A 27,424-nucleotide genomic window follows, 5' to 3' on the forward strand; every position below is an offset into this window, starting at 1 on the left:
CAATAGATGTCCCAGTTTCCTGTCCCGTTTTTGTCTATTCAGTGACTTTTAATAATCGGTCACTCACCTGTCCCAGGGTCCAGCAATGCAGGCGTACAAAGCCCCCTCCCCTCCATGGCGTCAGCGTTGTGACTGTGGGTACCTGTGGCTTCAGAGCCGGGCACTCACTGCGCATGCGCTGCGGATGACCAGCCAATCTTCTGTAGCGCCGGACTCCTGAAGAGCACGCGCTATGTTTTTGTAAATTTAGTTTTTCCTAAGACCATAGTTGGGTTTTAGGGTTAAATTTAGTAAATTATGGTCTCGGCATCAGTTTGGCTGGACTGTATTGTGTTCTGCCTGGTCATAGGTGTGGGTGTCACCTTTGGCAGGCATTGGAGCGTAGTTTGGTTGGACGCATTGGGTACCAATCTCTCTCTCTGAGCCAATCAGTGGGTGCGTGTTCTCGCTGTGTATTCCGGGAGAGGGTACTTAGGGTGCTGAGGTCACGTGATTCCAGGCTGCGGTCCAGAAGTATGTTTTGACTCCCTGGTCCTCCTAACCAGCCCCCAGAGGCCCTCATGGCTTGGGGTGCGGATCCATCTGTTTACGAGTCTGGGGACTGGCTAGCCCGAGGCACAGTAACTGACAGGAGGGTTCTAAGGTGGTCCGGTGCTGTCTCGGGTTTGGAGAGGCCCAGCAACTGAAAACGCAACCAGGGGAGGACTCTTCAGAAGAGGGCCACGCACAGGGCTGGCTGCTCGGTAAGAGCCATGAAGCTAAGCTGAAAGGAAACCAAGTAAATCCGCATTCTTACGGTATCGCTGGACAAGATACTGGTACTGTTAGAGAGTTCATCATTTCATCCATCGGTAACAACTACATTTCTGTGAGAGACTTTCTGTTCTATTCTAAAGTTCTACAATCAAGTCTGTGGCAGAGACTTTGCTATACTTAAAATCACTTATCGGTTGCTAAATTCTCACCAAAAAGGGATTCATGGAGCAGACGAGCACGAGGTGGAGAAGGGAACGGTAAGCCCAGCAAAACCAGCCGCTCCTTCGGGGGTCAGTGCTACATTTCTGTGACCTGTGACGTGTCCTAGAAGATTGCAGAGAGGGGTGACCTTCCTTCCAGCTACGCGGAGCCCCCCGAGAGGAAGTGGAAGTTGGGTGCCTCTAAAAAGATGGTATTCATTCCCCCGAAAAATGACATGCCAAATGTTTTATGTCAGGGGACACCAGCGGAAGTTCCATGTTTGGGTGGAGCTCCGCTTTAAGTCTTAGTTCCCTCCGGACTACTCAAGCAGTTCTCCTCTCTCCTTCCCCATACATAGAAAAGAACGCGCCGTACGCCGGCTGCCACCCCTCAGCCAATCACCGCTCTCTTTTCAGGCATCACACACCCTACGCACACAAAGGTTGTGCTATCGTTGGCTGTATAACGCTTCTAGCCAGTCTATTGGAGCAACCAAGAGTAGTGGGCGTGGCTACCTGAAGAGGTTGTTTTTGCCTGTGTTGCGGTGTCTCCGCTTCCGGTACAGCGAGACGTCCGTCCCCGGGAGAGCGGAGGTGAGTGTGTGTCCTCCGAGGGGTTTCTGTGACGGGGCCGCTCCTTAGTGCGGGGTGTGTAATGAAGTCCGGACAGGCTGCGGCTTGTAGTCCCGGGGAGGAGGTCAGTCATGTGTCGGGACTTCCCGGCTCTCACCCGCTGCTGTGCTGCAGAGCCCCCCTCACCCCCCCATATCCGTGGCGGTGTCTCCATCCTTCACAGGGAGTTCCCGGTACACTCCCCCTCCCCCAACATGACGTCACATCACTATAGAGGGCATTCCGGTGTCACCTCTCCATCCGCTGACACCGTCCAATCAAAGCTTGTGTGACCCCCCCAATACACTCCAATCTTTGAAGAATTTAAAGCAGTCTCCCCCATAAAGTGACAAGCAGGCCTCATTCTCATTCGGTGCACTCCTCGTTCACAGGCAGTGCACTCCTCGTTCGGTGCACTCCTCGTTCACAGGCAGTGCACTCCTCGTTCGGTGCACTCCTCGTTCACAGGCAGTGCACTCCTCGTTCGGTGCACTCCTCGTTCACAGGCAGTGCACTCCTCGTTCGGTGCACTCCTCGTTCACAGGCAGTGCACTCCTCGTTCACAGGCAGTGTACTCCTCGTTCGGTGCACTGCTCGTTCACAGGCAGTGTACTCCTCGTTCGGTGCACTGCTCGTTCACAGGCAGTGTACTCCTCGTTCGGTGCACTGCTCGTTCACAGGCAGTGTACTCCTCGTTCGGTGCACTCCTCTTTCACAGGCAGTGTACTCTTTCACAGGCAGTGTACTCTTTCACAGGCAGTGCACTCCTCGTTCATTGCACTCCTCATTCATTGCACTCCTCATTCATTGCACTCCTCGGTCACAGGCAGTGCACTCCATGGTCACAGGCAGTGTACTCCTCATTGTCTCCATCCTTCACAGGGAGTTCCCGGTACACTCCCCCTCCCCCAACATGACGTCACATCACTATAGAGGGCATTCCGGTGTCACCTCTCCATCCGCTGACACTGTCCAATCAAAGCTTGTGTGACCCCCCCAATACACTCCAATCTTTGAAGAATTTAAAGCAGTCTCCCCCATAAAGTGACACCCAGGCCTCATTCTCATTCGGTGCACTCCTCGTTCGGTGCACTGCTCGTTCACAGGCAGTGTACTCCTCGTTCGGTGCACTGCTCGTTCACAGGCAGTGTACTCCTCGTTCGGTGCACTGCTCGTTCACAGGCAGTGTACTCCTCGTTCGGTGCACTGCTCATTCACAGGCAGTGTACTCCTCGTTCGGTGCACTGCTCGTTCACAGGCAGTGTACTCCTCGTTCGGTGCACTGCTCGTTCACAGGCAGTGTACTCCTCGTTCGGTGCACTGCTCGTTCACAGGCAGTGTACTCCTCGTTCGGTGCACTGCTCGTTCACAGGCAGTGTACTCCTCGTTCGGTGCACTGCTCGTTCACAGGCAGTGTACTCCTCGTTCGGTGCACTGCTCGTTCACAGGCAGTGTACTCTTGGTTCGGTGCACTGCTCGTTCACAGGCAGTGTACTCTTTCACAGGCAGTGCACTCCTCGTTCACAGGCAGTGCACTCCTCATTCATTGCACTCCTCATTCATTGCACTCCTCGGTCACAGGCAGTGCACTCCATGGTCACAGGCAGTGTACTCCTCATTCAGTGCACTCCTCGGTCACAGGCAGTGTATTCTTTCACAGGCAGTGCACTCTTCGTTCACAGGCAGTGTACTCCTCATTCAGTGTACTCTTCGTTCACAGGCAGTGTACTCCTCATTAGAGGTTGACCGATATGGGTTTTTCTCTGGCCGATGCCGATATTTAGAAATCATGATGCCGATTTTTTTTTTTTTTTTTTTTTTTTTTTTTTTTGGCCCGATAGGTTAGGCCGATTTTTTTATTTTTTTTATCCCCCTTCATCTCATAAAACCTAACAGACACCTTTCCCACTGGGACGATTTTTTTTTTTTTTTTAGGCGCTTTTGGGCTAAAAATAGCGCTTGTAAAGTGCCTGCAAAACAGCTCCCCTGCAGTCTGTGAAAGACAGAGTGCTTTCACACTGAGGCGATGTGCTGGCAGGATGTTAGAAAAAAAAAAAAGTCCTGCAAGCAGCACATTTGGAGTGGTGTACACCACTTCTCCACCACTCCTGCCCATTGATATTAATGGGCACCACTGCCCAAGCGCATGCAATGCAATTTGGCAGCGGTGCTTCACGGGCGCATTTAACCTCTTCTTCGGCCGCTAGCTGGATTATATGCGCCCCACTAGCACCTGAATAGCACCGCTAAAATGATGGTAAAGCGCTACTAAAACTAGCAACATTTTACCATCAACGCCTGCACGCTCCAGTGTGCAAGCAGCCTATAAAATAAAAACAAGTACTCAAAACTTTTGGACGAAAAAAAAAAAAAATGGACTAACTTTACTGTTTTAGTGTTGTGTTTTTTTTTTTTTTTTTTTTTTTTTTTTTTTTTATCATTTAGTGTATTCCCCCCCAAAAATGCATTTGAAAGACCTCTGCGCAAATGCCGTGTGACATAAAATGTTACAACAACCGCTATTTTATTCCCTAGGATCTCTGCTAAAAAAATATATATACTTTTTGGGGGGTCTAAGTGATTTTCTGGCAGAAAATGCAGAACTTTTACTTGTAAGCAACAAGTGTCAGAAAAGATTTAGTCTTTAAATGGTTAAACTGAGAACTTCTACACACAGGGATAACTTCATTCATTCAAGTGTAAACATTGTATCTGTCTGTTCTTTTCTTGGCAGCCTGCCCAGAGAGGAGGCAACTTACACTGACTTCTATTACAGAAGTCATTTCCAAGTCCCGCTGTTCTAAATCGGCCTTTTTATCAGCTCAATCGGCCAATGCGGATTAATTAAAAAACGGCAAATATCGGCCGATATATGGGTCGGCCGATATATCGGTCGACCTCTACTCCTCATTCAGTGTACTCTTCGTTCACAGGCAGTATACTCCTCATTCAGTGTACTCTTTGTTCACAGGCAGTGTACGCTTTCTCATTCAGTGTACCCCTCATTAGCAGGCAGTGTACCCGGCATTCAGTGTATCCCGCATTCCTGTCTGCATTGTTGGTACGTTTTTGCTTTCCCTTTGAATGGGCTGCTCTGTGTGCAACAAACGCTAAATAAGCCACTATAGCTCCTAAAGGAGATATGTATTTATTTTTTTATTGCGTTTTAGTGTAAATATGAGATTGGAGGTCTTTTTGACCCCAGATCTTATATTTAAGAGGTCCTGTCATGTAATAGAAAAAAAAAACGAGATATTTACTTTTTTTTTAATTTATTTTACTGTCAAAAAAGTAAAATAAATAAGAATTTTTTTTTCTTTTTTTTTTTTAAAGTGCCCTGTCCTGACGAGATCATGCGCAGAAGCGAACGCATACTTGAGTAGCGCTCACATATGGAAATGGTGTTCAAACCATACATATGAGGTATTGCCGCGATGGTTAGAGTGAGAGCAATAATTCTAGCCCTAGACCTCCTCTAGTAACCTATAGAAATTTTTAAACATTGCCTATGGAGATTTTTAAGGGTAAAAGTTTGTTGCCATGCCACGAGCGGGTGCAATTTTGAAGCATGACATGTTGGGTATCAGTTTACTCAGCGTAAAATTATCTTTTCACACTTTACTGTTCTTATTTTTTTTTTTAATAAAAAAAAAAATTATATATATATATATATATATATATATATAATCGTCAAACCCCGGGCGCCAGGTCACATTTGCGACTGGAATTAGCGACCTGGTACCTGGGGTATCCTGTCTCCATGCGCACACATCCGAGCGTGATCGCGTTGGGCTGCGACACCCGGCAATTGAGGCCGTGGCTTTGCGGCCTTCTGCAGTCCCAGGGTTCCTTCTGGAATCTGGCGCCTTCTTCTGGTGGCCATTGGAATGACATCCAGCAATGCTAACTGCATGTTTTCACTGCCCCACCCATCTCCTTCCCTTTACTTAGAACCCCCAAACATATGTATTTTTATTCTAAAACCCTAGAGAATAAAATGGTTGTTGCAATACTTTCTGTCACACCGTATGTGCGCAGTGGACTTAAAAGGGCACTTTTTTGGGGAAAAAATACTTAAAAATTGGGCTGTTGTCTTATTTTTTAAATTTATTTTTTATATTGGGAAAGATAATGTTACGCCAAGTAAATGGATTCCCAACATGTCACGCTTCAAAATTGCGTCCGCTCGTGGAATGGCGACAAACTTGTACCCTTTAAAATCTCCATAGGCGACGTTTAAAAAATTCTACGAGTTTCATGTTTTGAGTTGCAGAGGAGGTCCAGGGCTAGAATTATTGCTCTCGCTCTACCAATCACGACGATACCTCACATGTGTGGTTTGAACATCACTTTCATATGCGGGCTCTACTCATGTATGCGTTCGCTTCTGCATGCAAGCTCGATGAGACGGGGCGCGTTATTCTATTTTTTTTTCACTGTTCTTTTGAGGAAAAAAAATGTCACTTTTATTCCTATTACAAGGAGTGTAAAAATCCCTTGTAATAGAAAAAAAGCATGACAGGTCCTCTTAAATATGAGATACGGGGTCAAAAAGGCCCCTTTCACACGGCTGTTTGATCAGGTTCGCCTGTCAGTTTTTCAGGTGGACCTGATCGGACCCTTGGCGGGGGATATGGTGGCCTTGTGTCCCTTTTTTCTAGAAAAAAAAACGAATTTTAACTTGTAAAAAAAAAAGGCTCAGGGCTGAAGTGGTTATAATAATCAAATATGGTCTAAATATAAGAGTTGTGTGTTCTTCCTTGAATCTCGGTGTGCTTTGTGTATTTCTTCTGTATTTGTGCAGTAATCCAGTGTGACACTTTACCTCTGTGCCAGGAGCTTCCATTTACACTCTTCATGCTGTATATGTGGCTTTTTGGTGGGTGGGCGTTAAAGTAGAGAGGCTGTATATGAGGGGCCCTCAAACCCAGCACAGTTATCAGCAAGGTTCAAAAAGCACCCAATGCATACTTGCGATCAGGAGCTTTCCTATCATGTGACTGCCAATCGCAACGGTCGCATGACCCGAATGCCCATTACGTAGTTGGAAAAAAAGCTGATATTTGTAGGCACCTTCCCCCATCAGTGGTAAATGCTCTCTAACTGCCACTTTGAACAGCTTGGCCTGTTAATGGACGTTGAAAAAATAGCTGGATCACCAGGTAAAAATAAAGGAAAGAAGCCCAAAAAAAAAACATTGCAGCTGCCAAATCTAATTAACTGCTTGAGATCCGCGCTATAGCGAATGACGGCTACAGAGCGGACCTGCTTTGCCGGGACTACGTCTATTGACGTTGTCCCGTGCACGAGCGGCCTGCGCGCCCCCTCGGGGGCGTGTGTGGTGCCCTCTGTGATCAGCGGGTCTATGAGACTCGCCTGATCACAGATTGGAGCAAGAGATCGATCCCGACCCCTTACCACATGATCAGCTGTCAGCCAATGACAGCTGATCATGTGATAACAGAGCCGGTAATCGGTTATTTTTCCTCCTCGCGCTATCAGGGAAAAAAAAGCAGATCACCGGTGGTCATGAGAGGGACTTCAGTCCCAATCAAGGCAGCTGGGGCCAGCTCATCAGTGCCACCTAAGTATAAGAAAAAGTGCCACCCATTAGTGCCCATAGTGCCACCTATCAGTGCCCACAATATGCCTCAACAACAGTGCTGCACATACCAGTCTCCATCAGTGTCATCTACCAGTGCCCATCAGTGCCGTCCAGCAGTGCCCATCAGTCCCATCTATCAGTGGTACCTATCGGTGCCCATTCATGCCACCCATTCGTGCCATCTTATCTGTGCCCATCTTTGCCTATCGGTGCCACCTTAACTGTGCCTATCGGTGCCCACCAGTGCAGCCTATCAGTGCCGCCTCATCAGCGCATTTCAATGAAGGAGAAAAATGACGTGTTTGTTATAAAATTTTCCAAACTATTAAACATGATTTTTTTTTTTTTTCTTTTGCATCTTTTTTTGTTTGTTTAGCAAAAAATAAAACTCCTAGCTGTAATTAAATACCACCAAAAGAAAGCTCTATTTGTGGGGGAAAAAAAATGATAAAAATTTGGGTACAGTGTTGTATGGCCGCGCAATTGTCATTCAAAGTGCATCAGCGCTGAAAGCTGACATATGGTCTGGGCAGGAGGGGGGTTTAAGTGCCCAGTAAGCAAGTGGTTAAAGACTTAGTTCACCTTTCTTGCAATGTTTTATGTCCATCCATATTTAGGATGTAACATGAAACTTTGTCACAATAACCTTGTAGACCTCTGCATTAACATTTTCTATAGCCCACAGAGCTGTGTCAGAAATTCATAGGTGAAGGCACTCAAATCCAAGTGTAGAACAATTGTTGTGATGTCCTGACATTTGTCTGATATCTCATTCAGCCCTTTTAAGCCTGTCATAGCCCTTGTACACACGATCGGAGATTCCGACGGAATGTGTCCGATCGGCGCGTTTTGTCGGATATTCCGACTGTGTGTGGTCTGCATCGGACTGTTTCCGTCTGAATATCCGTCGGACCAACTTTTCCAACTTGCCGGAAATATTTTCCGACAAAATGCGTAGAGAATTCCGATCGGACAAAGTGCCAGGCATGCTCAGATCAAATTCCTACATCAAAGCTATTGGCTACTAGCTTGAACGTAGTCCCATCGTAACGAAATTACGTCATCACGTTCTGAAAGATCAGATTTTCCGACAACTTTGTCCGACCGTGTGTATGCAACAGTTTCGCACAAAACTCGATGGACAAAATCCGACGGATTTGGTTGTCGGAATCTCCGACCGTGTGTACAAGGGCCTAGACAAATCAAATTCTGATAGTGGTACAGGCTAGTTGTACTGAAGTCAATCTGTTCCTTTGACCCCTGACAGCGTCTATAGCCACGAGTAGTAATCATTGTACAGCCATGGTCAAATGTTTTGAGAATGACAAATATTATTTTTCACAAAATCTGCTACCTCGGTTTTTATGATGGCAGTTTGCATCTACTCTGCATGTTATGAAAAGTGATCAAATGAATTGCAAAGTCCCTCTTTGCAATGAAAATGAACTTAATCCTGTAAAAAAACATTCTACTGCATTTGTGAAGCGCGCTTCAGGGCACCCAATAGAGTCCAGCAATCGCCAGGACCGTCCTCTACAGTTGAGTCACCTGCAGGATCAGGGCACCACTAGTGCAGAGCTTGCTCAGGAATGGAAGCAGGCAGATGTGAGTAGATCTGAGCGTACAGTGAGGAGTAGACTTTTAGAGGATGGCTTGGTGTTAAGAAGAGCAGAAAAGAAGCCACTTTTCTCCAGTAAAAACATCAGGGACAGACTGATATTCTGTAAACGGTACAGGGATTGGACTACTGAGGATTGGGATAAAGTCATTTTCTCTGATGAATCCCCTTTCTGATTGGGGCACCTGGGGAAAAAAAAAAAAACCTTGTCCAGAGAAGAAAAGGTGAGTGCTACCATTAGTCCTTTGTCATGCCAACAGTATTCTGAGACCATTCATGTGTGAGGTTGCTTCTCAGCCAAGGCAGTGGGCTCACTCCCAATTTTTCCTAAGAACACAGCCATGAATAAAGAATGGCACAAAAACATCCTCTGAGAGCAACTTCTCCCAACCATCCAAGAACAGTTTGGTGCCAAACAATGCCTTTTCCAGTATGATGGTGCACCTTGCCATAAGTGATAACTAAGTGGCTTGGGGGACAAAACATCAAATATTTTGGCCAATGGCTAGGAAACCTCCCAGACCTTAATCCCATCAAGGACTTGTGGTCACTCTTTAGGAAGCAGGTGAACAAAAAAAACCCCAACCCCAGAATGGGCTGCCATCAGTCAGGATGTGACCAAGAAGTTGATTGACAGCATGTCGGGGGAACTGGAGAGGTCCTGAAAAAGAAGGGTCAACAGTGCAAATATCAACTCATGCATAAATTTCATGTAATTCTCAATAAAAGCTTTTGCCACTTATGAAATACTTGTAATTATACTTCTCTATACCGTAGTAACATCTGAAAAAAGATCTAAAAACACTGAAGCTGCAGACTATGTGAAAATTAATATTGGTGTGATTCTAAAGTTTTGGCCACGACTGTATTCTGATGGCCGGATAACCTCCCACTGTCAGAATACAATGGCACAGCAGGAGGGATTCCCCCATCAACACTGACTGTTGATGGGGGAATGGAGCCATGTTCTTTCCTTTAACCCGTGGTATTGTATGGTCTGCCTTACCGAAGGTCATACCTATGAATGTGCCTGGATTGTACTCCGACGTAAAAGTTTGACATCTTTAGTCTTCTTCTTTCAAGGAGTTTTGCACAAAATGAATTCATGTCTGAAATAATAGATGTTGGTAATATAAATGTCAGGCACCCCATATCTCCTCTGTGAGGTATCTGGGGCTGGGCTGCTTCGCTGCCTTACTAAAGGCAAATTCACTTGGCACTGCAAGTGCACTTGGAAGTACAGTTGCTGTAGATCTGAGGGGGACATGCAAGGAAAATAATATAAAAACAGCATTTTAGCTTGTACATGATTGGATGATAAAATCAGCAGAGCTTCCCCTTATTTCAGATCTAAAGCGACCGCATTTGCAGTGCACTTGTAGTGCAAAGTGTATTTTCCTTTAGTAAATCAACCCCACTGTCTCCACCATGTGTTCTGGAAATTGCAGCACACCATATCCAGATAAGAGGTGGGTACACACGACAGCAGCCCAGAGAGGTATGGTGTAACTATAATTTGTTTCCTGAGAAGAATGTGATTTCATGCCACCTCTTGTATAAAGTGCACCTTTAGGATCATGGCAAACAGTGAGACGTTTTTTATTTAACCACTTGCTGACCGTCTAACTGTAAACGTACGTCACGTTTTTTACATAAAATACCTGGGTTATGGGTGGCTGCTACTAGATGCCATAACCCCGGTATTTTTTTTTTTTTTTTTATTAGGCGGACAGCTTTCCAACTTTTAAAAGTGATCCCAGCGCAGATTTGCTGCAAGGTCACTTTTATTTTCTTTTGGGAGCCATTTGTTAAGCCTGGAAACGATCTAATGCGGTCTTTTGCTGAGCTCCTATGCCCTTGGAGGACCAGAGCCGCCTCTGACATCACTTCCGATTCTGGGGAATAAACAAAGCATTTGTGTTTTCCCTTAACCACTTCAGCCCTGGAAGATTTTACCCCCTTTCTGACCAGATCACATTTTGCTATTCGGCACTGCGTCTCTTTAAAGCGGAGGTCCACCCTAAAGTGGACCTTCTGCTCATTGGAACCCCCCCCCCCCCTCCGGCGCCACAATTGGCACCTTTCAGGGGGGAGGGGGGTGCAGGTACCTGTACAGGTATCTGCACCCACTTCCGGCGTAGATTCTGCAGAAGGTACGCCCCTTTCCGCAGAATCTACGCCCCTTTCCGAAGGTCCCCAGCTGCCTGCTGGGAAACACACGGATCCCAGCGACAGCGGGGACCATCCTTATTGCGCGACTCGCGCATGCGCAGTAGGGAACCAGGAAATTAAGCCGAAAAGCCTCCACTTCCTGATTCCCATACCCAAGATGGCGGCGGCAGCACCCGAGAGACGATTGAGAGATCGCCTTCGGGTGCCGACATCGCGGGCGCGCTGGACAGGTAAGTATCATTATTTTAAAAGTCAGCAGCTGCAGTATTTGTAGCTGCTGGCTTTAAAAAAAAAAAAAAAAAACGGCGGACTCCCGCTTTAAAGCATAAAAAAATATATATATTTATATAATATATTTTTATGCTTTTAAAGGTAACTGAGAGGTCTGGAGTCTTTTTGACCACAGATTTCTCAATAAAGAGGACCTGTCATTCTTATAAAGGCTGTTCTTACATTCTTTGTAATTTGAATAAAATTGATAAAAAAATAAAGGAACAGTGTAAAAATAAAGTAAAATGAGAAAAAATTTAGTGCACTCCGAGCTCGGGTGCAGAGGCAAATGCATACGTAAGTTGTGCCTACATATGTAAACGTTGTTCAAACCACACATGTGAGGTATCATTGGAGCGAGAGCAATAATTCTAGCGCAAGACCTTCTCTGTTACTCTAAACAGATAATCTGTGTAAAATAAAAAAAAAAATAAAAAAAAAAAGACGTTGCCTATGGAGATTTTTAAGTGCCATAGTCTGTTGCCATTCCACAAGTGTGCACAATTTTAAAGCATGACATAAGTATCTATTTACTTTATGTAACATATTTTTTCACATTATACAAAAAAATTGGTAACTGTTGTGTTTTCGTTTTTATTTTTTTTGTTTGTTTTGTTTTGTTTTTTGGTATTTTTTCCAAAAACTTGGCACTTGAAAGATCGCTGCACAAATACAGTGTGACCTAAAATATTGCAACAACCACCATTTTATTCTCTAAGGTCTCTGCTTAAAAAAAAAAAAAAAAAAAAGTGTATGTATGTGTTTGGGGGTTCTAAGTAATTTTCTAGCACAAAAAAATGATTGCAACAAATGTCAGAAAAAGTCTGTCAGCAAGTGGTTAAAATATTTGCACATTCTATTGCCACTGACTGTATATGTATCTGTATATCAGATTGCAGTTGGCTTCCTTGTTGAGTGACTGCACAGCTAATAGGATAAGTTGTATATTTATTGGTCCATGATAGTGTCTTTCTTTGTCTTTGACCACTTCAGCCCCGGAAGGATTTACCCCCTTCCTGACCAGAGCACTTTTTACTATTCGGCACTACGACGCTTTAACTGACATTTATGCGGTCGTGCAAAGAAATATACTTATTTTTTTCCCCACAAATAGAGCTTTCTTTTGGTGGTATTTGATCACCTGCGGTTTTTATTTTTTGCGATATAAACAAAAACGTGCGACAATTTTGAAAAAAACACTTTTTTTTTTTTTTATCGTGACTGCAACATTATTGCGCATACATTGGACAATTTTGACACATTTTTCTCTATAAAATTGCATTTTTTACTGTAAAAATGTCACTGTTAGTGAAGGGGTTAACCACTAGGGGGCGGGGGGTGTTAAGTGTGTCCTAGGCGAGTGTTTTTAACTGTCTGGGGGATGGGCTGTGTGTGACGTGACACTGATCGCGGCTCCCGATGACGGAGCAGACGATCAGTGTGCTGTCATTAGGCAAACGGGTAGATGCTGTTTACATCGGCATCTCCCTGTTCTTCAGCTCCGTGACACGATCGTGGGTATCACTGTGGGGCCCGCCGGCATGGTCACAGAGCTCGCGGCAGGCATGCTCACGGCGGGAAATTCAAAGTAACCTACGGGTAGGTTACTTTGCCCAGCTGTGCCATTCTGCCAACGTATATATGCCGACAGCGGTCGGAAAGTGGTTAAATTGATCCCTCTGCGCTTGTGGACCCCCTTGGATTCTAAGCCCCCAGGTCTCGACTTTCTTCAAGCTGAGGTCGCAGTTGTTGATCTCTTTTTAGTGTATGTTTGATGGGTTGTTGTGCAGCCTTTTGTAAAATAAGCTTTTAATATAAAAAGAGCCAGTGCATTCAGAGAAATCTCTCATAATAAAAGCAGTTGGCCTTTGTTAAATTAACATTACATGAGATGTTATGCAACGCTGGCTGGCATTCCTGGGATTAGGGGGAATACAGTGGTTTATAATAAATGCATTAAACAGTTAATGTGATGGCACATGATTCATTGTGAGTGCTAGTGCTCCCCTGAGACTGATTCTATTGGAGAGTTGGAGCCTCCGAAGCAAGTTCGGCAATGATGCATAAGCATTAGGTTAATCAGGGTTATCTGTGTTCGGGTTTGCACTAAAGCTAACAACATTTAATGACATGGTGACATTTTTCTGTTCCTCCTCTGCTTCTTACTTTCTCACTATTTGTCGTACAAAAGCTGGCTTCTCTGCTACAGCAACTGGCCTAATTAGCACAGTTTAGTAATTTGGAACTGCTGTCAGAGACCATTATGTTAGTTGGAAACAGAGTGGATTAAATGAAATGCAGTGACCTCATCTCCTTTTTACGAGGCAGTGCATTTCAGTACAAAAACTATAGACCCGTCTTTCGTCTACTAACTTCAAACAGCCTGTTCCTGGAAAATGTTATTTTGCCAAGGTAGTGGAGTGAGAGCCCGGCTTCTTTTCTGTCCTGTGTGCAGCATGTTCGGTGCACGCTGCATATGTATGTTCAATACCAATGCTGTTTTTTAAATGAGCACCTACAGTATATCATTTCCCCTTTAACAGAGAGACGATGTATATTGCTAACACTCTTGCTGTGATGCTTGGTCCAATCATTATCTTTGGCTTCAGCTATTGGCTCAGAGCTATTGACTGCCTGACACCATCTGCAAAGCTGCAATCTCTACTCTTCAGATCCATTCAACACACGACTTGAGTCAGCGAACGGACTATCTCTGCTTTAAGCAGAATCCGATCTTGTTAACCTAATTTAGAATAAGTGATGCAGACAGCTCCATGCACTCTCTTTTCCGTTCTTGCACATTAGGTGGCCCAGCTGTGCTGCTCGTGAAAGAAACAAAATAGGAGACATGTTTGGAATATCTTTATTACATCAAGTGCTGGATCAAACTTGAAGCCAATATTTTTAATTCTGCAAATTAAAAAAAAAAAAGGTTAAGAAAGGAAAGGGGGAAAAACAGGTCACCTTGCTACTTCCAATGCTGGGTTTTAGCTCTGAGTAGAAACTACATTTTGGATTTATATTTTGCAGAGTGTCTTGTTCTACTTGGGCTGCTCAGCTGCATGAACTAAAATACTGATGGTAGATGCCAAAGGAAAAAACATGAAATGTCTTACTTTTTTCTTGATGCTTCCAGAATCTGTCAAGAACCGGTCTAAAAAGGGCCCGAAAAAAGCGAGTTCCAGTAGCAGCAGCAGCAGCAAGTTGCCCCCAGTTTGCTATGAAATAATTACATTAAAAACCAGAAAGAAGAAGAAGATGGCTGCTGAGATTTTTCCTAGCAAGAAGCCAGCAAACAGCAATTCTAACTCTGTACAGCAATATCACCAGCAAAATCTCACTAACAATAACACTATCCCTTCCCCGAACTGGCAAGGACTGTATGGGACCATCAGAGAAAGGTAAGATTTGTAAAGTTTGTGTGCATTTGGTTGCCGTCCTGCAAGGAGCTGTGGTGTGATTAAACAAATTGTGTCTAGATCGTGTTTTATTTATTTTTGTTATTTTATTTCTTTGGGAAAGAGTTCCTTTTGAAATAATTTTACTTCTACAGAAATGCAGTTATGTTCAACAATGAGTTGATGGCAGATGTGCACTTTGTGGTTGGGTCATCTGGAGAAACGCAACGCTTGCCCGGGCATAAGGTAAAATTTATTTGTGATTTATAAGTTGCATGTTTTTTTTTTTGTTTTGTTTTTTGCCTTCATAAACTTGTAGTATTTGTAGTACCAAAAAGCAGTCTACGTTATATATGTAGATTATATATTTGGTAAGACATGGTACTCCTAGGAACCAGTGTTGGAGTTTTTTTTTTTTTTCCTGGATTGACTGCAGTAAACTGAAATTTGGTTGCTAAGAGTTACTGCTTATGCACTGCTGCATTATAAAGTGAAATATAATTATGTAACTTTAAGGCAGGACTCTTGTTTTTCTTCTTATTACAGTATTTACTTGTATGTTATGTAATATTCCCAAAGCAAAGGTTGATGCTATATAAATAGAATAATACTAGCAAAGCTTATGTCACATGGATGTGTAACTTTCCTTTTGTGCTTCCCCTTTGCCAGTATGTTCTAGCTGTCGGCAGTTCGGTATTCCATGCAATGTTTTATGGAGAGCTTGCTGAGGACAAAGATGAAATCCGTATACCAGATGTTGAACCTGCTGCTTTCCTTGCAATGCTGAAGTAAGCATTATCTCTGCATTATAATAATTTGTCTAGTTACATCAGTGCAAACTGCAGCATTCATTGACCGGATACAGCCTGCTTGATTTTCAAGTAGACTTGCTGTTTATAGCAAGTTAATGCCGGTATAAGTCTGGGTATGGGGGGGTTTAGTAATGATGTACTAAATAAGCATTTATTAAATAAAATAAAAATGTAAACATGTAATACATTTGTAAAAGTAAGTCCGATTTATATGAGAGCAGTTTGGTCTGGCATTTCTGGTCTGATGTTTAGCGGTTTTCAAAAAAGAGTTTTTTTTTTTTTTTTTTTTTTTTTTTAAAGTTTCAAATGACAAGTAGAATCTGTGCAGCTTTGTAAATCAAATATTGATGGTGGCAGCCCTGCAGTATGCTTTTTCATCACCTTCTGTGGCTGTCAGATGGCATATAATTTATTGGTCAAGTGATAACCAATAGAGATGAGTGGACTGATCTACAAATTGGCAATTACCTTATTCTGCATATTTATTATTTCAATTCCTATTTGCAGAATCTGCCTACGCATCATTATTGCAAATGCAGGGGGATTGCAGGAGTGATTCGGTGACCAATTTATCAAAAACTGGATTTATTTTTCAGATAGCTACCAGTGTGCTGGCTATCTTCTGTAAGACTCTATTGCTGTACAGTCATAAACAGTGTTGGGAATGAGGGTCTAACATCTATTCCTAGAAGCTTGATCTGGTCATCATACAGATAACCATTAATGATTAGGACTACTCTTCCTTCCTCTTCCCCCCCCCCCCCCTTTTTTTTTTCTTTCTTTATTTTGTTGAGATCGCACCACCATTAACCCCCTAGTACAACTCTGTGCTTTCTTTATTGGTATTCATGGAGACTATTCTGCATTTATCCCCGAATGTTAAGTGTTTTGGTCAACAGATAAATATTTCTAGCTCAAGTATCAATGTAGAGCTGTTGGAAGCAGCTCAATATACAAATGTGAAAGTGCAATGAAATGGTGCATGAAACTAGATCCCTGAGCACAGAGCATGCAGAAGGGAAGCCAAGGCAGAGCTGCAGTTCAAAGGGTGAGCCTTGCAATACAAATCAGTTCTCACTTCAGTTGTGAAAGCGTGGCAGAAATCCTTGCATCGTTTGTCAAACGCACCACTTTCTTCTACCACAGTTGCGATGAAGCAGGAGAGCTGCAAAGCTTAAGGGTTTTGTTGGAAGGTCATTGCTGTACGTCAAGGAGAGAACTTTGTCTTGGTCCTGCATGTTCTAGGTAGTGCAAAGAGCAGTGATGATGCCTAAAATAGAATATCCTGGAGCAAGTAATTGGATCTCAATTTTTTTTTTTTTTTTTTTTTTTTTTTTTTTTTTTGTAGTCCGAAGAGGGAAAGGTCAAATCTAATTAAACATGCAGACCAGTAGCCTAGGTTAGATGCAGGCTATATGTGAAATACTTGACTTGTGGTTGTGCCAAGTTCACCATCAATGCATTCTGCAATATTCAGCTTTAATATAAAAAAAAATTCTATCTAGTATTTTTATTTCTTAGGAAAAAAAATCCTGCTTTCTGTTTGTGTGCTAATAAGCATTTTATTCTGTGTTGTGTCCCTCCATTTGGTAGGTTTACCAGGTTTGAAAATTCTTATTTTAAAGGTCAGTCTGCCCAAAATTAAAAACAGTTTCTGATCGATGCGGGCGGGTTGAATTGTCCACCAGCTTCTACTATCTCTCTAATCTACAATGTACTGTCCATGCTTACGGGCTCCCCTTATCTTGGGAGTCTTCCTCTATTATTTGCAGTACTAAGTAAATGAAACAGAGGAACCAAACTCTTTTCCATTCACTATTGGCATCCCTGTGAGATAGGGGCATTTTTAAGCTCCCACCCAAAACTGAAATTTAACTGTGTGTGTGTGTGTGTGTGTGTGTGTATATATATATATATATATATTTATGGAAAATCTCTAACCTAAGGCTTATGACCAGATATGTCTGCAGCACTTGACTCACTAATAGCTTGATCATCCCAAAGCATTCGTTTGGGGCAGCACGGTGGCTAAGTGGTTAGCACTTCTACCTGGAAGCACTAGGGTAGTCAGTTTGAAGCCAAGGCACCACCTGCCTGGAGTTTGCATGCTCTCCCTGTGCCTGTGGGGGTTTCCCCTGGGTACTCCTGTTTCCTCCCACACTCCAAAGACATAATGATAGTTAAATTGGCCCGTGTGTGTGTGTGTGTGTGTGTGTGTATGTATGTATGTATGTATGTATGTATGTATGTATGTATGTATATATATATATGTGAGTTAGGGACCTTAGATTGTAAGCTCCTTACGGGTAGGGACTGATGTGAATGTACAATATATGTGTAAATTGACAGTGATATAATTACCTGTAGTAAATAAAAAAATCATGTTATATATGCAAGTGTATAATGTGCATAAAGCTTAGAGAGAGATATCAAGTATTCATAAATGCAGTCTTCTTTTTTCTATGTGATATTTTACCTTATTTTTGTATTTTATTTTTCCCCCATAGATACTTGTATTGCGATGAGATAGATTTGGCTGCTGACACCGTCCTGGCAACTCTGTATGCTGCTAAAAAATATATCGTCCCGCATCTAGCCAGAGCATGTGTTAACTTCCTAGAGACCAGTTTAAGTGCTAAGAATGCCTGTGTTCTCCTGTCTCAAAGCTGCTTGTTTGAAGAACCCGATCTGACCCAGAGGTGCTGGGAAGTGATTGATGCACAAGCAGAACTGGCTTTGAAAAGTGAAGGCTTTTGTGACATTGACTTCCAGACACTTGAAAGTATCCTTAAAAGAGAGACTTTAAATGCCAAAGAAATTTTTGTCTTTGAGGCAGCGCTCTGTTGGGCAGAAGTAGAATGTCAGCGCCAAGATCTACCTCCCACCATAGAGAACAAGAGGAAGGTTTTGGGCAAAGCTCTTTACTTAATTCGAATCCCAACCATGGCACTGGATGACTTTGCCAATGGCGCTGCCCAGTCTGGAGTGTTGACTTTAAATGAGACTAATGATATCTTTCTCTGGTATACAGCTGCTAAGAAACCTGAACTAGAGTTTGTAAGCAATCCCAGGAAGGGGCTTGTCCCTCAGAGATGCCATCGCTTCCAGTCCTGTGCCTATCGCAGCAATCAGTGGCGGTACCGAGGTCGATGCGACAGCATCCAGTTTGCTGTTGATAAAAGAGTATTTATTGCAGGATTCGGCCTTTATGGCTCCAGCTGCGGCTCAGCAGAGTACAGCGCCAAGATTGAACTTAAGCGCCAGGGTGTGATCTTGGGGCAGAACCTAAGTAAATATTTTTCGGATGGATCAAGCAATACATTCCCCGTTTGGTTTGAATATCCAGTGCAGATTGAACCAGATACTTTCTACACAGCCAGTGTGGTCTTGGATGGCAATGAATTGAGTTACTTTGGACAGGAAGGAATGACTGAAGTGCAGTGCGGAAAAGTAACTGTACAGTTTCAGTGTTCCTCAGACAGCACAAACGGCACTGGGGTGCAAGGAGGACAGATACCCGAACTTATTTTCTATGCCTAACCGCATACTTTTTAGGGCCTGGCGGACAGCGTGCAGTAGCTTATGGGAACATACGGAATGTGGTTTACATATATATCTGTGAGAATGCTGTCTGCATCTAGGTTTCTAGTTTGACATAGATTACTGCTGTATAGAAAGACTGTAAATGATGGCACTTTCTAAAATAGTTTATAAAAAAAAGTCATTAACGTAAATTCTGCTTAATACAGAAGATAAGATATTTTGCTAAATACATCATAAATGAAGCCTGTAAGAGTTTATATCAGATGTATCTTTTTATCTTATATCCTAAAAAAAAATTATATCTATATGATGATTTGTAAAGATCAGTAATTCACAGCAACCACCCAGATTTCACTTTAAAGTGCACCTGTCAATAAGTAAGCATAAGCTATTCAAAAAGGAGAAGACACCAGCAGGTATCAGTGTGAACTTCCTAGGCTTGGCTACTGTGTCCCACAGCGCAGTTGAATTAAGTTGTTTGGTGGGGGTGTGTTTAAGCACAGCATGTAAACCAGAAAGTCAGATGATGAAGTTTGGGACTTTCATGGTGGAGGATAGAGGAATATTAAAGCGATTGTTTACAATCACATTATAAAGGCAAACATTTTGTTTATAGATATAACATTTAGAAGTACATTATTATATTTTTCAATCCCCCCCCTCTCTGTTCTCAACTACATATGAGCTAGGGGAGGAAAAGCAACAGCACTCTGAGCTTCCCAGTGAATGGCTGTGCAGCGGGGGCGTGTCAGGACAAGTGTGATCATTGAAGGAGAGCAGCCTGAGTTCCCAGCATAGCTACAGAACTGACCCCATGCTGAGCTCTCCTGCCTAGTGTGGTTAGTTTTACTAGGAAAGCAGAGGGACTGGCAGGAATACTAAGGTTTCACACAAATTAAGCAATACAGAGAACAGGATATTTTTTCATACGAGTAAATGGTACAGCAGGCACATATCAGGAATTTGAAATGCTGGGTTAACAAACACATTAAAGCTTAACTATAGGCAATTGGCTAACCACACCTACCAACGCAGTTATGGGAGCTGTTTTACCAAAGGATTCGTTTGTCTGACCAGCCAGTTCTGAGATTTCACATTCAAAAACAACTTTTGAGGGCTGGTTTACACCACAAGCACACGCTCCAAATCCTTTCTGGATGCATTCCAGATGGTTTTATAAATTTTTTTCCACTGCACTGGGTTCTGATGCGTTCCAGTGCAGAAAAAAATACAGCAGGTCCTACTTCTCTTTTTTTTTTTTTTTTTTTTTTTTGTCTGGAACTGACTGCAGAAAAAAAGAAAACTCACTGGACTGTATGTGGTGTGAACTGGCTCTGAGGGAAAAATAAATAAATGATGAAATTGGCATTACAAAATAAAGGGGGAAGAGAAAACTCAAATATGCCAATCATGTGGTCAATAAAACTTTTAGTGGTGTAAAATGGCTCTATACCAACGCATCAATCATAGGTTAGTACATTTGTATGCAAGCAAGACATTGCTTGGGAACAACAAATGAAGGGGGGGGGGGATTAGTCAGTGGTATATAACATGGACTTCAAGATTCCTCACCCAAATGTATCGGCTTGTACTAGCCAATTCCAGGCATTATTGTATTTGGTAGGGCAACCTGTATGTACATCTTATTTTTTTTTTAATAAGGTAGGGTATGCGTTCACCTCCCGTACCCAGGTCTCAATCTTTGGTTGTGTGCAATCACTTTTTTTTTTAGCAGGGAAGAGTGTTTTGTGCAACAAAAATGTTCAAAAATGTGTCCATGGCCCTGTTTGGAAAAAAACAGAACAAACAGGTTTTGGGATCTAGAGATAAAGGAGAACCCGTATGGTCATGTAAAAAACTATGCCATCTGAACTATTGAACAGGACCATATAAGGTGAAAAAAGTGCCCGCATGTTGACCACAGAGAGGACATAGGGGTCTATAGGTGGCTTTATAGCAAGGGACACAAACTAGTCAGATAAGCCTTGTGAAAAATCTACATCTAGGTCAAACGATCAGCCAGTTCTGAGATTTACACAACTCTGCGGCACACCCAACTCTGAAAGAAGACCTAATTTTCTTTAATGCAGGTAACTAGAACCTACAGGACTTGTCCCTCTCCTTGCCTGTGAATGCACATTTTTTATTTTTTTTGGCCATTCCTACATACAGTATCGGCATGTTCCTTGTTAACACGTGAGTGCTGCAGCACAACTGGTCTGAGCTCTGCTGTACAGGGATTTCAAGAGGCTGATAACAGGTCAGATGAGGGTACATAAAATTCTGGTGTTTGGAAAAATATTTATAGTAATGCATTCATTTTTATGCTTTTTATTTTCAATTTTTTTTCCCCTGATCCTGCCTTTTTATCTGAGCTTTGTGCTAGTAAAGCTATACAAAAAGACATAATGGTGGCAGCTTACGTATCAATGAAGTGATGTATGCACTTTAATGCAGTAGAGCAGGTGCAAGAGGCTTTCTGGTTGCTATTTGTTACTGAACTTTGGGCATTGTTCCTCGCTTTGCAGAAGTAGTCTTACTGGCTTACCTGAAAACATTTACACATTCCCATGCTGTAATGGAGTAGGTACATGGGTAGGCAACCTCTGCACTACAGATCCCATCATGCCTGTATTTGTCAGGGTCTTGCAATGTCTCATGGGACTTGTAGTTTTACCACAGCTGGAGGGTAGCGGTTGCCTACCCTTGAAGTAGGAGATATTTTACCTCCTGTAAATTTATCTTATGACGTGCAACATCAATTGTGTTCCTTTTTTTTTTATCCATTTCAGACTAAATGGAGCCTAAAGAAAGTGACTGAAGTGTTTTTTTGATAGGACTAGTGACAGGATGTCGGCTGTGTGCCTCAAAATCTCTCTTCCCCAGAGTCACAACACTGGGAAATATTTGCAGCTCTCATAAGCTTCGGCTAGATTTGGAAATGTCTGTAAATGTTGTTCAGGTTTGTTGATCCTTCAAAACATAAAATGCCTAGCAGACAAAACGATGAACAACCCAAATTTACTGACTGAACAAAACTTAGTGGAGCATTTTTTACTTTGTATTTTCAGTGTGCGCGCTTATCCCATACTGTTTTAATTTTTAACACCACGGTCGATCATGCTGTGTAAGACTGCATTATGAAAGTTGTTTGGATTTTAGTTTACATTTCCATCTCTATGCTGACTGTTAATAGTCTGACTTGAAATTGAGACTGACAGGGAAAATAAGTCATGGGTTCCATTTTGTATATAACACTAACTAAATGCAAAGGGCAAAGTTAACTACATACATATTAACCCTTTTCATGTGTATTTCTCCAGTCACGTTACCATCAATCTGATTACTCCACTGAGCCCATGTGTACACCTAAGGCATAGGCAGGCTGGGTCAGCTGGAGAATGTACAATAGCAGATCTGCACACGATTGCTTATCAGTTGCCATTACAGTGGGTCATGAAATATCGCTAAACAAATTCATTACTTGGAATTTCATCCCTCTGACAGGTTCATTCATATATGGAAATCCTTTGGAACATCTATTGAAGCATGTCAGGGGGAGATTAACATAAAAACATATGCCGTACTTGCATGCACGTACGTACATGCAATGCATGCACATCTGTGTTATCACTTTAAAGTGGTTGTAAAGCCTAAACGGGTTTTACTTTGCATTCCTTGCATTAGAGTAAAAAAAAATTCAGGTAAAAGTATTGCAGGGATCGAGCCCACAGGTGTGCTATGATAGGAAGCGGCTTCCTATGGTGGCACACCAAGAAGAGGAAGAGCCAGGAGCACCTGCTGGGGACCTGAGAAGAGGAGGTTTGGAGCCCTAGAAGAGGAATCTGAGGAGGACCAGTTTTAAGTGTCAAAGTCCCATGTAGGAGTTGGCAGACACTTCTAAAAGAGCAAAGAACTATAGGCATTAATGTACAACACTAGAAAGTGCTCAGTTATGTGCTAGTAATATTATTTTGGGCACGCTGCCTGTCTGGTTCCCTAGATTTGTGCACATCTTTACTAACCTCCACTATAAATTATTTTAGGACTATTTGAATTTGAGTAAACATAACAATTGTTCTTGTGTATTACAGATTTCAAATGCTTTTCATCTGTTAATTATATTGCCTTTTTTTTTTTAACTTGTTCTCACCTAGTAACAACAGTGAGTTAAGAATAAAATTGCATAAATTGATCCTTTTGTGTTAAGCTGCGGAAGAAGAATAAAATGTGTGAGATAACACTAACAACCCTTAACCTGCTACTATACTGATTTTTTTCTTTCCTTTTGCAAACAGCTTATTCTTTTTCCTTCAGTGTAGAGCAGTAGTTTGCTAAAGATCTTTCTAATGCTCTTGGGTGTTTTTACAACTTTTCCAGTATCATTGAATGGACCATCAGTCACTGCTAGACTTAAAGGGGAGCTTCAGGTGCACCCCCTCCCCCCCCAAAAAAATTTTTTAGTCAGCTGCCACAAAAACTGTAGCTGTTGAATTTTAGTAGGGCACTTATCTGTCCAGGGATCCAGCGATGTCCTCAGCCAAGCTGATTCTTCAATCTGCTTCGGGTGCAGGCATCGGCATCTCAAATAAAGAAAGCAGGTAGTGAAGCCTTGCAGCTTCACAGCTGGTTTCCTACTGCACACGCGTGAGCCTCATGAATGGTTCCATGGTCTTCTGGAACTTACAGGGAATCTGAACTTCTGTCTCAGATCACTGCATATATCTGAGCCAAAAGTGGGAGCTGGTATCTGTCAAAACCAATTACCCCCCCCCCCCCGTGCTAAATGTGGCAGTGAAGGGGGAGGGTGCAAACAAGCAGAATTTATGTATGGGCAAGCTGATTGTACCCACTATTGATCGACTTGTGTACAACCAGCATGTCATATTTTTCATGCAATTTATTGCTAGCAGCTCTAGCTGCTAGCATTAATCATTGTGCGTTCTCTCATCTAGGAGGGATCCCCGCTGGGAGAACACAGTAGTTGTGTAGGAGGAATTTCCCCCATGAGCACTGACTGACTGTGTTGATGGTGGAATGAAACGCTATTCTTCGCACTCTATGGCCAGCTTTAGCTGGCATTTCATTTTCCTTTTACATACAGGTTAAATTAAACCACACAATATTTTAGATTGCGATAGAGCCGAATTCTAGACAGATAACACACAGTGCAAATACACATGCATAAAATATACCCGCTTAAGCATTTGCAACTCTGTTCAACTACCCTACTGATCAGAGAGAACGCACCCAGGGAAGTGATGCCATTTGTCCTATTCCGGTAAACAATTCAGCTTGTTTAAAGACCCACCCCCAACCTGTCGATTGGACAATGAAGTAGAAAATGCACACAGATTGGGCCACCCCTGTGCTCTCTCCTCCTGTCAGCATGCTCTGTGTTAGTTAAAGCACTGTGCAGTGCAGTAAAGCCTCCTCTCTTTCCAAGTAGGGCTTTGTAGAAGATGGTAGGCAGCTAATATAAGGACATCCCAATATAGTTACATAGTAAGGTTGAATAAAGACACCAGTCCATCTTGCGTGAGTGTTTACAATTGTCCCTATCCCTGTACATTGCACACTCACATCAGTCCCTACCCTCAAGGAGCCCACAATCCAAGGTCCCCATTCATATACTAGGGTCAATTTTTGGACTGAAGCCAATTAACCTGCCTGCATGTCTTTGGAGTGTGGGAGGAAACCGGAGTACCCAGAGGAAACCCACACAGGCACAGGGAGAACATGCTAACTCCAGGCAGGTAGTGTTGTGGTTGGGATTTTAACCAGCGACGCTTTTTACTGCTAGGCAAGAGTGGTAACCACTACACCACTGTGCTGCCCACAATATTTATGATTTAAATATGTGCTTCAGCAGTTTTCAAAGGCATATTCAGTTGGCTATATGGACTAATTGGTGTGCAAACTAATCTAACTGGGTTTGAATATTACTATGCATGATAACTGATGAGCCTGCCATAATTCCTAATATAAGTGACAGATCAATAGCATTGTCTGACCTAAACCATGGATTGGGTTTCGGCCACTTAGCATTCTGTATGTTATATCATTTTTGGTTAACCTATGCAAAATATTCCATTATGCTTGTATTTAATCACTACACTCCAATAACATTTGTGCTGACTGACAGATAAGTGACTGGATTATGTCCACTGTATTTGTGGACGCTATTAAGATATTTGTTTTAATAACTGGAATATCTGGCTGTTTTTAAAGGATCATTAAAACATGTGCTTAAACATGGAGACCTGCTGCCTTTCACCCACCATTCACACTACCATAGCAAGTTGCATGTGTATGTTTTTGCACATATGACAGCCATTTATTCATTGTCCATGCATTCACCAAAGCAGCTCAGGTATCCTTTTGAGCTTTGCACGTTTTAACGGTGCATTTGCTGCATGTTCTTTGCACATAGAACCATGTGTCTTGCTGTGTTTGGCGTGCCATTAAGGATGAGTGGTGCCACAAGCATGTCATGCATTTTTTTTTTTCTTTTGTGTGTATTTCGTGAATGTATTTGCGTGTGTTCACATACTACACAATTGTGAATGCAGGCTCTGCCTCCTCCCAGTTTGCACTCGCTGATTTGGTTTCTTATGTATAACATGTTTTTGTTCCTGTGCATCACTTTTAACAAATTTCCCTGCTATGTTAACATCCAAAATCACAGAAATTTATTTTACCTTTTTGCACTTTATAGTTTATAGCATATTCAGAAACATTCAATGTTTTGAAATGTATCACTAAGTTTAGTGGGCATAAATTCTAATATAATTTTTCTTTATGCCTGTATTCGGTTCAATCCCTCTCCTTTTTAATGACATGTTTAATGCTTGTCTGTGTATTTGTAACAGGCTGATAGTAACCTTTACAAAACTATACCTTTTTTGTAGTTGTGCTAATGCCATCTTGTTTTAATGCCTGTTAAAGCAGTGTATTGTAATATTGATCTGGTGTATAAAATGTTAACCAGCTAAAATTGAGTGTTTTGTAGAAGGTAACACTGCTTGTTTCCAACAAAATATGACTTCAAGCATTTTTCTCCTTTTAATTTAAATGTATTTTTTTTTCTTTCTTTTTTTAAATAAAAGTGACTTTTTTATTATATTGTGTTCTTTCAGGTTTACATCAGAAATGTCTTTTCACATTAGGTGCACGCATGTTAATAATTTGTAAGTGTTACAGTACACTTCTGGGGGTTTATGTTTAAAGAAAATTTCCAGTGCAATAGTTGCTACATGTGAGATTGCAAAAAGACAAGTCTATGAAGTCCAACCTATGTGTGTGATTTATGTCAGTATTACATTGTATATCCCTGTATGTTGTGGTCTTTCAGGTGTTTATGTAATAGTTTTTTGAAACTATCGATGTTCCCCGCTGAAACCACCACCTGTGGAAGGGAATTACACATCCTTGCCACTCTTACAGTAAAGAACCCTCTACATAGTTTAAGGTTAAACCTCTTTTCTTATTTTAATGTGTGGCCATATGTCTTATTAAACTACCTTCCGCGGAAAAGTTTTATCCCTATTGTGGGGTCACCAAGTATGGTATTTGTAAATTTAAATGATGTCCCCTCTCAAGCATCTCTTCTCCATAGTGAATAAGTTCAGTGCTTGTAACCTTTCATCTTAACTAATATCCTCCAGTCCCTTTTTATTAGTTTTGTTGCCCTCCTTTGTACTCGCTCCATTTCCAGCAAATCCTTCCTGAGGACTGGTGCCTAGAACTGGACAGCATATTCCAGGTGAGGCTGGACCAGAGTCTTGTAGAGTGGGAGACTTTTCGCTTTATCTCTGGAGTTAATCACCTTTTTAATGTGTGCCAATATTCTGTTTGCTTTGAAAGCAGCAGCTTGGCATTGCATGCTATTACTGAACCTATCATCTACTAGGACCCCCAGGTCCTTTTCCATCCTAGATTCCCCCAAAGTTCCCCCCCCCCCCCCCATGAGTAGATTGCATTCATATTTTTGCCACCCAAATGCATTATTTTACATTTTTACACATTAAATTTCATTTGCCATGTAGTTGCCCACCCCATTAATTTGTTCAGATCTACTTGCAAGGTTTCCACATCCTGCGGAGAAGTTATTGCCCTGCTTATCTTAGTTTCGTCTGCAAATACAGAGATTGAACTGTTTACCCCACCCTCCAGGTCGCTTATGAACAAATTAAATAGAATTGGTCCCAGCACAGAACCCTGGGGGACCCCACTTTCCACTCGTGTCTAATCTGAGTACTCCCCATTAATCACTGCCCTTGTAGCCAGTTTTCAATCCATGTACTCGTCCTATGGTTCATGCCAATGGACCTTACTTTGTACAGTAAAAGTTTATGGGGAACTGTCAAATGCTTTTGCAAAATCCAGATACCCCATATCTACCCACCTCTCCTTATCTAGATGGCAGCTCACCTCCT

General features: G+C 42.4%; 1 protein-coding gene across 2 annotated transcripts; it reads left to right on the top strand.

The window, feature by feature from the left end:
* Positions 1-1,393: 1,393 nt before the first annotated feature.
* Positions 1,394-26,109, top strand: BTBD3 (BTB domain containing 3). Of its 2 annotated transcripts, XM_077485904.1 has the most exons (5): positions 1,394-1,550; positions 14,370-14,634; positions 14,787-14,877; positions 15,301-15,419; positions 17,951-26,109. In XM_077485904.1, the coding sequence occupies exons 2-5, from the start codon at positions 14,492-14,494 to the stop codon at positions 18,981-18,983; spliced, it is 1,386 nt and encodes a 461-aa protein (XP_077342030.1). In that variant the 5' UTR covers positions 1,394-1,550; positions 14,370-14,491; the 3' UTR covers positions 18,984-26,109. The 2 variants fall into 2 exon arrangements, with proteins under 2 accessions (XP_077342030.1, XP_077342029.1); XM_077485903.1 differs by lacking the exon at positions 1,394-1,550 and having other exon boundaries at positions 13,886-14,634.
* The last annotated feature ends 1,315 nt before the right edge of the window (positions 26,110-27,424 follow it).

Source organism: Lithobates pipiens, unplaced genomic scaffold, assembly GCF_037356315.1.
Source record: "Lithobates pipiens isolate NorthernLeopardFrog02 unplaced genomic scaffold, aLitPip1_a1.2 Scaffold_18, whole genome shotgun sequence".
NCBI lineage: Eukaryota > Metazoa > Chordata > Amphibia > Anura > Ranidae > Lithobates > Lithobates pipiens.